General features: G+C 38.9%; 3 protein-coding genes across 4 annotated transcripts; 2 read left to right on the top strand and 1 right to left on the bottom strand.

Annotated features, from left to right (window-relative positions):
- Positions 1 to 213: 213 nt before the first annotated feature.
- lgsn (lengsin, lens protein with glutamine synthetase domain) lies at positions 214 to 5,237 on the bottom strand. The gene is made up of 5 exons (XM_079483699.1): positions 5,097 to 5,237; positions 3,562 to 3,833; positions 2,803 to 3,433; positions 2,546 to 2,715; positions 214 to 1,923 (listed from the first exon to the last, which is right to left on the bottom strand). The coding sequence occupies exons 2-5, from the start codon at positions 3,589 to 3,591 to the stop codon at positions 736 to 738; spliced, it is 2,019 nt and encodes a 672-aa protein (XP_079339825.1). The 5' UTR covers positions 3,592 to 3,833; positions 5,097 to 5,237; the 3' UTR covers positions 214 to 735.
- LOC306909706 (uncharacterized protein) lies at positions 4,661 to 8,180 on the top strand (the record flags this gene model as incomplete). Its single annotated transcript, XM_079483701.1, has 2 exons — positions 4,661 to 4,699; positions 8,097 to 8,180. 2 exons carry the CDS (start codon positions 4,661 to 4,663, stop codon positions 8,178 to 8,180), a joined length of 123 nt encoding a protein of 40 aa, XP_079339827.1.
- Positions 8,097 to 10,270, top strand: ptp4a1 (protein tyrosine phosphatase 4A1). Of its 2 annotated transcripts, XR_013788107.1 has the most exons (6): positions 8,365 to 8,607; positions 8,748 to 8,840; positions 8,930 to 9,060; positions 9,163 to 9,237; positions 9,339 to 9,699; positions 9,847 to 10,270. XR_013788107.1 is itself a non-coding variant. In XM_079483700.1 (5 exons), the coding sequence occupies exons 1-5, from the start codon at positions 8,503 to 8,505 to the stop codon at positions 9,454 to 9,456; spliced, it is 522 nt and encodes a 173-aa protein (XP_079339826.1). In that variant the 5' UTR covers positions 8,097 to 8,502; the 3' UTR covers positions 9,457 to 10,270. The 2 variants fall into 2 exon arrangements, 1 of the variants encoding a protein (XP_079339826.1); XM_079483700.1 differs by having other exon boundaries at positions 8,097 to 8,607; positions 9,339 to 10,270.
- Positions 10,271 to 11,335: the final 1,065 nt, after the last annotated feature.

The following is an 11,335-nucleotide window of genomic DNA, read 5'->3' as shown; positions in this document are numbered from 1 at the left end:
CTGCAGTGATAGCTGCCCACTGCTCCGGGTATACGTGTGTTCACGACTTGCTGTGCGTGTGTTCACTACTCTCTGGATGGGTTAAATGCAGAGGTCACATTTCAGGTGTGGTTCACCATAACTGACAAATAGGTCACTTTCACTCTCGGTTGTATTCACATTATGCAGTTTTTGATGTTCTACTGACACAACCATGAATCCTGTTTTTTCTTTATGTCTTCATTGAGGGTTCCATTACTATGAGTGATGCTTTACATTTTCCTTTAGTATTTTTTCTTAAAATATGACAGGTGTAAGCAATTCAGAAAAAATGTTGAGATAAAAGGCAGAAAATCTGAGAACCCACTTGTTGTGGGGTTAAAAGTCAGCAGTGTAAGTTTGAGACAAGTTTGACGCAGGTTAGACCTTCAAAAGTCTCCAGTGGCAGACTTGAGGCCGCTCTCTTCTTACGTCTTGGAGGTTCTTTCAATGTATTAATTCAAATATATTTGACACAAATTTAATTTAAATACAAACGGTCTCATTAAAAAACTAAAATGTATTTTTTACCAAATGTGATTTTTTTTAAATGAAATCAGTATCTGACAACAGAATCAAGCTAGTTGCATGTTTTTATTTTTTAAATCTTTTAAGAGATTATTTGTCTCCCAAACTAAATCAGTGGACAAAGAAATGCGTGTCTTCAGTTTGAAATGAAACATCCTTCAAATTCAGTAATTTCCTTATACTGTATCTTCAAATAAAATACTCAAGTCCTTTGTTTCTATCAGCATCCTGCTCTTGGGTCTCAATCTCAATACGTTTCATTGCAATGAAATACTCCACAAAAGGTTCTCCCAGCGCTCCACAGATCGCACTGTCATCTGCCAGGGCCACTAAAGCATCTTCCAGTTTAACGGGAACAGGGAAGTGTTTCTGCTGAACTGAAGCTCGGTTTAGGATGTGGTCGGTATTGAGATTCTGTCTAATACCATCCAGTCCAGCTGCAACTGTGGCTGCTAGCACTATGTACGGGTTGGCCATGGCTGATCCCAGCTTGTTCTCAATGTGTGTCTCCCGTCCACCGTGTACCTTCACGTTGAAGGTGCAGCTGTTGTCATTGCAGCCACACGTGGCATAAAGCTGGTGCTTGGAATCTTTTTTGTCACTGGCCAGCTGATTTCGACAACCTATCCCCGGAACCAGCAGGCAGCTTAGAGCAGCTGAATGGTGGAGAAGACCCGAGAGCCACTTCTTGCCAATTTCTGAAAGTTCTCCATCATCAGCGGGGAAGAGACTTCTTTTGCCACTGGCATCCCAAAGGCTATGAGATAGCAACCCGGAATTGTGGATGCTGTCATCCGTAAAGAAGGTGGCGATGTAGTCGTACTTCCTGGCAATCTCTTTGATTCCGGTGCGGAAGGTGAAGGCACTGTCAGCGGCCTCGATCCCGAACCTGGGTTTGAAGCATATCTCCATCTGCCCGGGTCCGTTTGCAGATGAGAAGCTCTCAACATCAACGCCCATGTAGTACATCCCCCTGACAAGCTGCTGTAGGAAGGGCAGATCATAGGTGCTCAAAAGAGTCGTGGCGGGGAAGAACACAGATTTGGGTCCCACTTTCTCCGGGGCTCCAAAAATGCAGCATTCATATGTGAAGGAGGAGTGAAGAGAGAATCCCATGCTCTGGAGCTGGCCGAGCATCTTTTTTGCGATGAGGCGGGGTGATGTTCGCAGTGGCATGCCTGTGATAGTGCAGGGGTCACAAATGAGACGAGCTGTCTGGTCTGCCCACGGGAGGATTTGGAAGGTGGAGAGATCTGGGACCAGAAGAACGTCACTACTAAAGTTGGGGGAACTTGGATGATCAACCTCATTAACCCGGGGGCTTAGGGTTAACTCTAGGTAACTTCTCGGCATTGAAATGCCATATAAAGCCTTTTCCTGTAATAAGAAATCATGTTTTTAAAGACTTTAAACTTCACAATATCTAAAACTGTGATATGAAAAACAATGGTTATCAATATCTTGGCCTCAAGAGCCACAATGGTCCTAAACTCTCTCTCTCTTCACCTCCATACACTTGTATCTGAAATGTGCTTCGTTGGCAAAAAAAGAGAACACAAAATAGACTAAATGAAAAAGGATTTGACTGATAGCATTTTTTATTTATTTAAACCCTTGTATAAAGGTGTTTCACAACAGCATAGCTGATGAAGAGAAATTTTTGTTCCACAAAGAACCATCCACTCAAATGTTCTTACAATAACTATTTCTTACTTTTTTTTATAATCTAAAGAACCGTTTTCCACTTCAAAAAAAACGTACGAAAGGTTATTCAGATATAAACGGTTCGTTATGGAACCATTTAGCCAAAAATGGTTCTTCTATAACATTGTGAAAGCTTCATTTTCATAAGGGTGCATTTAATTAAGTTTATGCATTTTAAGACAACACAAAAGGTATTTTAAGATTTGTCAGTGTAAGTTGTTTTCAGTTTGGACAGCTCTTACATTTATTTTAGTAACCCTATAAGTTACAAAAACATTTGAAATAAGGTACTCACTTGAAAGAACCGAGCTGGAATTGTCTTGGATCGGGATACACCATGAAGGTCAGTAGCCTCAAAGCGAACAAAGCTTATGTTTTCCCGAGAAATGTGCTGCTTTATGTGCTCAACATCAGAGATGAAGTTTTGAGATGCAAACGAGTGCGCCTGTGAGTTCTCTTTTTTATCTGGTGGAAATATAAATAATTGACAGACAGATAAATAAAAAACGTGTTTATTGAAAGTTTGCAAACTACAAATAGTAAAAAACTGACCTGTATGTAATGCACCCGCTTCACCCCAATAAGATCTTTCAACAGTGGGTGAATTCACATCCGAAGATCTGTTTGGTGGCCCATCAGTATCCGACGACCCGTCAGAATCCCAGTTAGATGAATATCCTTCTCTTAGTCCGGATGCTCTCCTAGAGAACTCTGACAAGGGCTTGAAGGTGCTAAAACTTTTGGATGGAATCTGGTCTGGTTTACAGTCCACTCTATGGCTCGGGGGGTACCTCTTGCCTTCATCTCTTGCACTTTGCAGGAAGCTCTCATGTAACTTGCTTTGTAGTTCTGCTATTGTTTTTTTGGGGACGCCACCATCACTAGTCGAAGGATAGCAGTGCACGCCTTCCCTTTTCCGTCCTTCGCTGTTGGTGTGGTCATCTTCTCGTGAGAGACCCTGGTACTGCGACTCGCTGGAAACAGAAGTACGATGATGTGGAAGGCCGATGGAAATAAAAACAGGGTTGTTTGAGGGGTCTTGAACAGGTACGTTCGATGGCACTTTGGGTACATATATCCCTTTTCTCTCCAAGTCAAAGGAACAGTGTTTTTCACTGCCTTTTGCACCATTTTTCTTTTCTGCACTCACAGTGCCCCCATCCACCTGGTCTGGTATGTTCTCCTGATAATAAATAATTGCACAATTACTTTCAACAAATTTCAAGTTCATCCAAATGACAACAGAAAAGTAATTTAGTAAGAACACAAAATACATTTCTCAATCAAATAAATTGTCTGATGGTGTTTTACCTTATCTCTGGATTCCTCTGATTCCTGCATTATGGTTTTCTTAAGTAAATGCCTGGAAAGTCAACCATCTACCCCAATCATAGTGACCCACTCAACTGACCAACAGAGACCAAAACAAACCAACCTACTCCCTTTCTCCCCAACCTGATCCGTGAAGCATCCAGGCTGTTCGATCCCACTCATCTATTGTCAGGTTTTGTGCATCAGCTCTTTTCAACAGCGCTTCATTCATCAGATCTCTAGAAAGATGCAACTATTTGTCCGAAAGATTACTGAAAATAAATACAAAGTAAAGTTAATGCAAAGTACCTGCTGTTAAATATAAGCAAACAAATGATGCAGTGGCAAAATGAAAGACTTTGCACTTGCATGCTTTGCACACATACCTTAATGCCTACAATCATTTAATTTTAGCATCTTAAAACCCCTCTTAATCTCTTTGATAACAGTTAGGAAATGTAAGTATGTCTTACTACAATAATGTATCCCTCAAACAGAGAGGATGCTTACCCGACGAACCCAGTAAAAACTCAGACCTCCTTTCCTCTAGTCATATTATTGAAATGGGAAATTCAACTGTGCTGAATGGGATTATAACGCGAATCTTTAATTCTGTATAGCCTATTTTATTTCATGGTATGCTGCTGTAGAATGCCTGAGCCTCACATCAAACATGTTGATGTACAAGTTATCACTGACATCTATACACTTGACAAATAAGAAAACTTAATGTACACTGCTATGGCCAATATAGAGGCAATATGAAACGTGTATGTGCATAAAAAATTGAATTGTTGTATGTTGCATAAATGAATAAAACACCATGCAAAGTGTAAATCAGTACAATATAATATCAAAATCATATAATACAGGTATTGGCTATATTTGTTTCATATAACAGTTATTATTATATATTTTAAATAATGTGTATAATTGTTCTGAGTTGAAACTCCTGTGTGAATGTTTGAGTATGTGTGTGTGTAGGGTGCGGTTTCTTCTTCAGTCCAGCTGTAACCGGTTACCGCAGATTCGTCATACACGCTAGTTGTATGGTCAGACGCCACAACACTTCTCGCACAGCTTTCTCTGGACCGGCTTTATGATTAAGCTACAATCTTCAATGAGTAAGCATATTCCAGTAAGTACAACGTTTGTACACATAACTCTAAACGGGTTCATTCCGTTTTCGCTCTTTATATTACATTTGTCTGAAGCGCGAGCTCTTGTAAGCTAATTAGCATACGAGCAAAACATCTTTCTTGGTGGTCACAGTTTACGCATTTAAGTTAAATTACACCCTAAATATATTTCCTATACTCGCCACCATCTGAGGCATTATATATTATATATATTTTCTAGGAATATTATGATTGTTTTCGCATTTTCGAAATAATTGGTTAGCATTGTTTTGCTAACGTTAACTGGGTTAGCTTGAATGCTAACGTTGCATCGATGAGAAGCGAGCACGGTGTTTTGCTGTTTGTTTCACATTCAGACGTTTGAATTAAACTATTAAAGAATCTGCATTACTTAACAAATTGTTGTGGCGTGAAGACGAGTAGGGTGTTTGTGAAAATAAAGGCTTTTTGTCCAATTGCTATTAATAGCAAATCTGACGTCTTTGTGTCTATCCTCCGTTAGCATGTGTTGGCGTCAGTATTGTTTTGGTCATATCTAATCATTGTTTTGGTGTTTAGATGACGTTGACCGATAAATGTAAACCACGTGTAAAAGTAGAAAACAAGCGTGTGCTCGTTTTCATGGAATCATCGAGGGGCCTTTTTGCTTTTTCACGTAATGTTATACTTCAAAGTAGTCCGGATAACAGACTGTGACTGATTTAAATGACTTGTTGATTGGATATGCGGCTCCAATGGTATTACTGCGTATTTTTAAAGAGGCTTAGTTCCTGATAGACTACAGACCTTCATGAAACACGTGTATCCTCATGGGACATAGGTGATTCATTTCCAGCATCAGGGCCCAGTTTTCCAGAAATCGCAATCCGAACCGGTTTACACGCCTTGACAATGACTGCGTGCTTCTTATTGGCCTTCCTGTATCGAGTTATTCTGTTTATAGTAGAGATGCACCGATTGCATTTTCTTGGTCGATTCCGATTTTATTAAGTAAAGCCTGCCGATTCCGATTTTCTACCCACAAACAATAATTTACACTATATATATATATATATATATAAAACCGTATTTACCTTCCTTCTTTACTCATTTTTTCATAATACAATTTTTTATTTTCATAACACAAATATTTGAACAATTCAATTTCTCCAAATATCCCTAAATTCAGTACTCAAAGCTTCATTAAATGACAGGATCTTCTTTTACATAAACGGCTCTTAAATTGAAGAACTCTGCGACTGAAAAGAAGTCGAAATAATACACATAACTAAACAATGTCACTTACTTTACCCTTTTCTCTTTTGTACTCATTTACATTTAGTCATTGAGCAGACGCTTTTATCCAAAGCGACTTACATAGAGTTCGGGGAGCAAATAAGCGATATGTCATAAAAAGAGCAATAGTACAATAGGTGCTAATACAATGTTACTAGTTTCAACAAAAACTAGACCACTACCTGTTGAGAGAAGAGGGTTTGTGTACGTTCCCCCCCTCATTTGTCTGTCAAGTATAAGTTGTACTAATCTCACAAAAGTCTAAGACTACAAGCCTATAAATAAAATAGTACTTTAAATTTATTATTGTCTTTACCTTGGGTCTGTAGTAGGGCTGGGCGATAAAACGATAACGATATGTATCGCGATAGACATGTAATCAATATCAATAAAAAATGCGCTCGATAAAAGTTTTTTTTTTTCTTCGTCGGAAGCAACCAATGAAGAAACCAGAGGTTTCAAAGCAAGTTTGGTTGCATGAACAAAGGCACTCGCTCTCTGGTAGCCTAGCAACGTAGGGAGTGACAAGCTAACAGCCAATCGTGTAACAGTATCAAGTTTGGTTGCGCTGTTTCGTTGTCTCGTGCTGGTCTGCTGGATTCCTCTCAGAAACCGGCGACTGATAAGCAGAAAATGAGTGCCGCGGCGAGCGAGGAAATTGTAAATAAAAGAGGAAAAGTCAGCTCGCCAGTATGGCAGTTTTTTGGATTTTACAAGTCTGACCGTAGTCAGACCAATGTCGTCTGCAAAGTATGCAAGACCGTTGTCCCCGCCAAGACTGGTAATACCACAAACTTGTTTTACCATCTTAGTCGCGCTCACCCTTTGGAGTACAGCCGTATTCAACCAACAACTTCTGCAGCTGCTGCAACACCGCACAAGCAGCAGACGATCATGGAGAGGGACTGAAAACATACTTTAATAGTTCAACTTCAAGTATTATTAGAGGAAGAATAACTTGAAAACTCGTTTGTTACTTTTTCATATTTCTGCAGGTTTCTAACAATGTTACTGTACTGTATCAGGTTTGTTATTTGTTACAGATGTACATCAGTCTACCTCAGTTTTCTTTGTTTACAAAACATTGTACATATTTTAAAAAACTTTATTCACCAGAAGGTGAACAGCTAGTGAACTTCCTAGCACTAAGTTTGCACTAAATTCTCAGGTTTTTCTTTATTTATATTTAACACTTTGCACTATTGTATTACACTTTATTAAGCATTTCTTACATTTTATTTTCATTTTGCACCTTAAATGTTAAGAGATAATTGTTAAGTGTTCATTGTGACTTTAGACTTATGTTTACATTTTAATTATTTGAGTTTTGCATGATTGTGTTGACATTTCTGTCTCAATAACTGAGGGGATTATGATCAGAGGAAGTTTAAGTTTAAAATAAAAATGTTTAAATGTACAATATTTTTCTCCTGGTCCTTATTTTAAATGGGTCATAAAAATATCAATAATTATCGATATCGACCGATATGAAACACTGATATCGTGATACAGTTTTCAGCCATATCGCCCAGCCCTAGTCTGTAGTATTGAAATAAGTGGGTTGGTTCATTTTAGCTGCAACTTCAGTAAAAAGTTAAAACTCGTATAAATGATTTCTATGCGTTTTAATCAGCATAGGTACGGTGGACCCACATATAGTATAATCGAGCCATGAAAGACAGGCTGTGTGCGCACACTTTTACATGTTTACTTGAGGCTTTAAGTGTAGGGACGGCTTTGATGTTATTACTGAACAGAAGTACCCGGCCGATCATGCGAAAACCCTGCCGATTCCGGTCTCTGACCAGTCAATCACAGCACCTCTAGTTTATAGTGAGAGAAAAGGTTGTCATTCAGATGTTGTCACATAGACATTCAGGATGACTTACTGTAAGGCCATAATAATTTACAGGCCTGTTTAGGGTAATTTTGACATAACCTGGCTGGACTGTATAACTGTGATGTTAAACCAATATTATAAAAAATGTACTTATGGCCAGATCTCCCATTTGCCAAAAGGTCATGTATAATATAGAATAAATTACCTTATAATATAGCGACATTAGCAAATCTCAGCCCTGCGTGTGTCCTGATGGTTGTGTCTTTCTTGTATTCTTGCAGCAGTTCTGTGGTGTTTTGGGTCACACATTTATGGAGTTTCTGAAGGGCAGTGGAGACTACTGCCAGGCTCAGCACAGCGTTTGAGAAGTGAACGACAAGCCTCGCTACCTCATCAGAAGAGAGACTTGTGTAATAGTTTTAACGTTGGCGGGATCGGGCTTGGAGAGCAGGCATCCACAGCTGTCGGCAGGTCTGGATGGGGTAAAAAAGATCTCTTGAAGTGCACTGCCTTCGTCGGCCTTCCTCCTTCACTCGCACCAGAGGACCAACCTTTTTTTTTTTCGTTCTTAGCGCTTAATCCTGCCTCTGGGTCATAGCTCTTTTCTCCTGATTGTATCTGCCACATTTTTCTGTTGCTGGAGAGAGTTTTCCGCATTTTTGGTTTGAAATAAAATCATCATCAAAAATGGCTCGTATGAATAGACCTGCCCCAGTGGAGATCACTTACAAAAATATGAGATTCCTCATTACCCACAACCCCACTAATGCCACACTTCACAAATTCATTGAGGTGAGTGTTTGTTTAAATGGGTTAAACACAGCAAAGTTATATAATTATTTTTGCTAAAGCAGCCACAGCTCAGAATGCACTTAGATGTAACACTATAATTACTGTAAGTGCACTTATGTGACATCACTCCTACCCATCAGGAACTGAAGAAGTATGGGGTGACCACGGTTGTTAGAGTATGTGAGGCCACGTATGATGCAAACCTGGTGGTTAAAGAGGGCATTCAAGTTCTGGTGAGTCTATTCACGTCAATAGTTAAGAAATTGAATGCACCTTAATGATTTTCATGCTAAATTTTGCTGTGCATTTGCTTGCTCTGCAGGATTGGCCCTTTGATGATGGAGCTCCTCCCTCCAACCAGATTGTTGATGCTTGGCTAAATCTTGTTAGGATTAAGTTTAGGGAAGAGCCAGGCTGCTGCATTGCTGTGCACTGTGTAGCAGGCCTTGGAAGGTAATATTACGACTTTATAGATCATTATTTTACACTTTAAATGTAACCGTACAAACATGCAACTTTATAAAATTTTGAATGTATTCAATCGTCCCCCCATAGAGCCCCAGTATTGGTTGCTTTAGCCTTGATTGAATGTGGGATGAAATATGAGGATGCTGTTCAGTTCATACGACAGTAAGTGAACTTGAAAGATTCTCTTGTACAGGCATGCTTTGGCATAAAGGGTGATATTGTCTTTATTCTTGAAGATAAATGTTGTTTTCATTTTTTCCCAGAAAGCGCCGGGGAGCATTTAACAGCAAGCAGCTCTTCTATCTGGAAAAATATCGTCCCAAAATGCGACTTCGCTTCAAAGATTCCAATGGCCACCGCAACAACTGCTGCATCCAGTAGAAGCCTGCTGCTCAGCCTTTTTGAAACATGAAATCAGAATCTGTATCCAACATGAATTGTTTGTTCTCTTAATTGGTAACTGTGAAAATACTGTTACAGAAATTTAGCTTATTTTATTACTAGTCCCCCTCCTTTTGTTGTGACTTTAGAGAATCTCTGTCGGCAAGGTTAAAGTGCTTGTTTGCTTGTTTTTAAAGGGCCATTGAACACACAAGCAAATGTTTTGCATTGGACTTTCTAATGGTAAGCAAGTTCAGTAACACCTCTGCCAAACACGTTACGCTTTATAATGTAAATGGTTTAAAGAAATTTAAGTAGAATGCATTTTTGTTATCAATGATTTTTAGCCTTTCTGTAATAAATGCCTGCCTCCAAAAAGATCTATTACAGCAGAAAGACTCCGCCTAGTGGATGAGTTGTCAACGGCATTTGGAGAGGTTTCATAATGTCTTTTGCAGAAAAAAATCTGAAAGAGAGATGAAAATAGAATAAAATCTCTTTATATAAGTATATTGAATCTTGGGTGTACTAGTTTTTTTGTTTATCCAAACTTTGTTTACCCATTTACTGCCATGTGAGTAGTGTGATTTTGTGTTTTGGCTTAAAACTGGAACCTCTTGTATATGCGTTGTTTTTATGCCTTTGTTATTTGATGTCCGTAACTTAATATTTCAGTACTTGATTTATGTACGGTATTTGAGTATGTGTACTGTCAAATCATCTATTTATATCAATGGATATGTGTTTTAGTATAGAGAGAGATAAGTTGCAACAAGTTTGCCAAGTACTATAAGAATAAAGGATACACTGAAGGAACACGCTTGTCTTATTCAATTTTGATTTAAGCTTTTAAAGGGGTCATAGCCAAAAGTAATATAATGGTTTGTTTTAGGTGTAAGGCAATGTATATAGACGATTTAAGGTTTAAAAACACTGTATTTTCCACATACCATGCATGTTTGTATTTCCTCTTTGCCCAGCGTGTAGATTTTTTACAAAGCTCATCGCTCTGAAAAGCGAGGTGTGCTATGATTGGCCAGTCAACCAGCTGCAATTTGAATGGTCCAATACTGCAAGTGTGTGACGGAAATATACCGCCTATTACCATATTTGGAACATCAGGTTCCAAAGCAAATAGTTCTGGCAGGTACGCACACCTTACTTTGTGTATACATTTGGGCTGTCTAAGTCAAGTCATACCACGAACTGACGTAGAATTGTGGGTGTGTGGTTACACAGGGCGTTTCAGGGAGGTCTGGGTGAGCATTCGCTTTTAGATAGAATTCATCTTTTTTTTTTCGAAACTTTAATATATGCATGGGCAACTTATAACAAGACACAGAAAAACAGGTATTTGTGCCATATGACCCCTTTAAATGGAACTCATGAAGCTGTTGTGGAATTTTCTTATTCCTTAATCAAGGTGAGTTTCTTAAACACTTTAGACAAATGCAACACACAGAGAGCATGAGTTACTTTGCAAAGTAGTTTTATTGACATTCAGTCTGCATCAAAAGACATATGCAGAGTGAAGGTGCCTTCCTGTTCATTTACAGGGGCTTTTATATGATCCAAGCCATGACACCCCTTCTTCTCCCCTCCCTTGAGCAAGAACGTATCTTTGGCAACACAAATGTGTCGCCATCCCTTATCTTTACCAGAACCTCTTGGTCTTTGCTCAAGGGCAAAGGAGCTGAGTGGTCTGCCACGTAGCAAAACATTTCTCAAGAATTTAAGAACAACAAGATAGAAATTCTTGAATCAATTTTTACAGAGATTAGCATGAAGAAACCCACGTAATGAAAATTTCCATCACATTCCCATCTTTTATCATATATGATAACCAAACTCATGATGCCTCAACCTGTAAGATGAGCAC

This window comes from Barbatula barbatula, assembly GCF_947034865.1.
Source record: "Barbatula barbatula genome assembly, chromosome: 20".
Taxonomy (NCBI): domain Eukaryota; kingdom Metazoa; phylum Chordata; class Actinopteri; order Cypriniformes; family Nemacheilidae; genus Barbatula; species Barbatula barbatula.
This window is presented reverse-complemented; position numbering and strand designations above follow the sequence as displayed.

Coding starts and splice junctions, on each gene's coding strand:
- lgsn (XM_079483699.1), bottom strand. CDS start 3,591: ATGCAGGAATCAGAGGAATCCAGAGATAAG. Junction 2,716..2,802: donor AGCGGGTGCATTACATACAG/GTCAGTTTTTTA, acceptor TATTTCCACCAG/ATAAAAAAGAGAACTCACAG. Junction 1,924..2,545: donor TTCCAGCTCGGTTCTTTCAA/GTGAGTACCTTA, acceptor TTCTTATTACAG/GAAAAGGCTTTATATGGCAT.
- ptp4a1 (XM_079483700.1), top strand. CDS start 8,503: ATGGCTCGTATGAATAGACCTGCCCCAGTGGAGATCACTTACAAAAAT. Junction 8,841..8,929: donor AAGAGGGCATTCAAGTTCTG/GTGAGTCTATTC, acceptor CTTGCTCTGCAG/GATTGGCCCTTTGATGATGG. Junction 9,061..9,162: donor TGTGTAGCAGGCCTTGGAAG/GTAATATTACGA, acceptor GTCCCCCCATAG/AGCCCCAGTATTGGTTGCTT.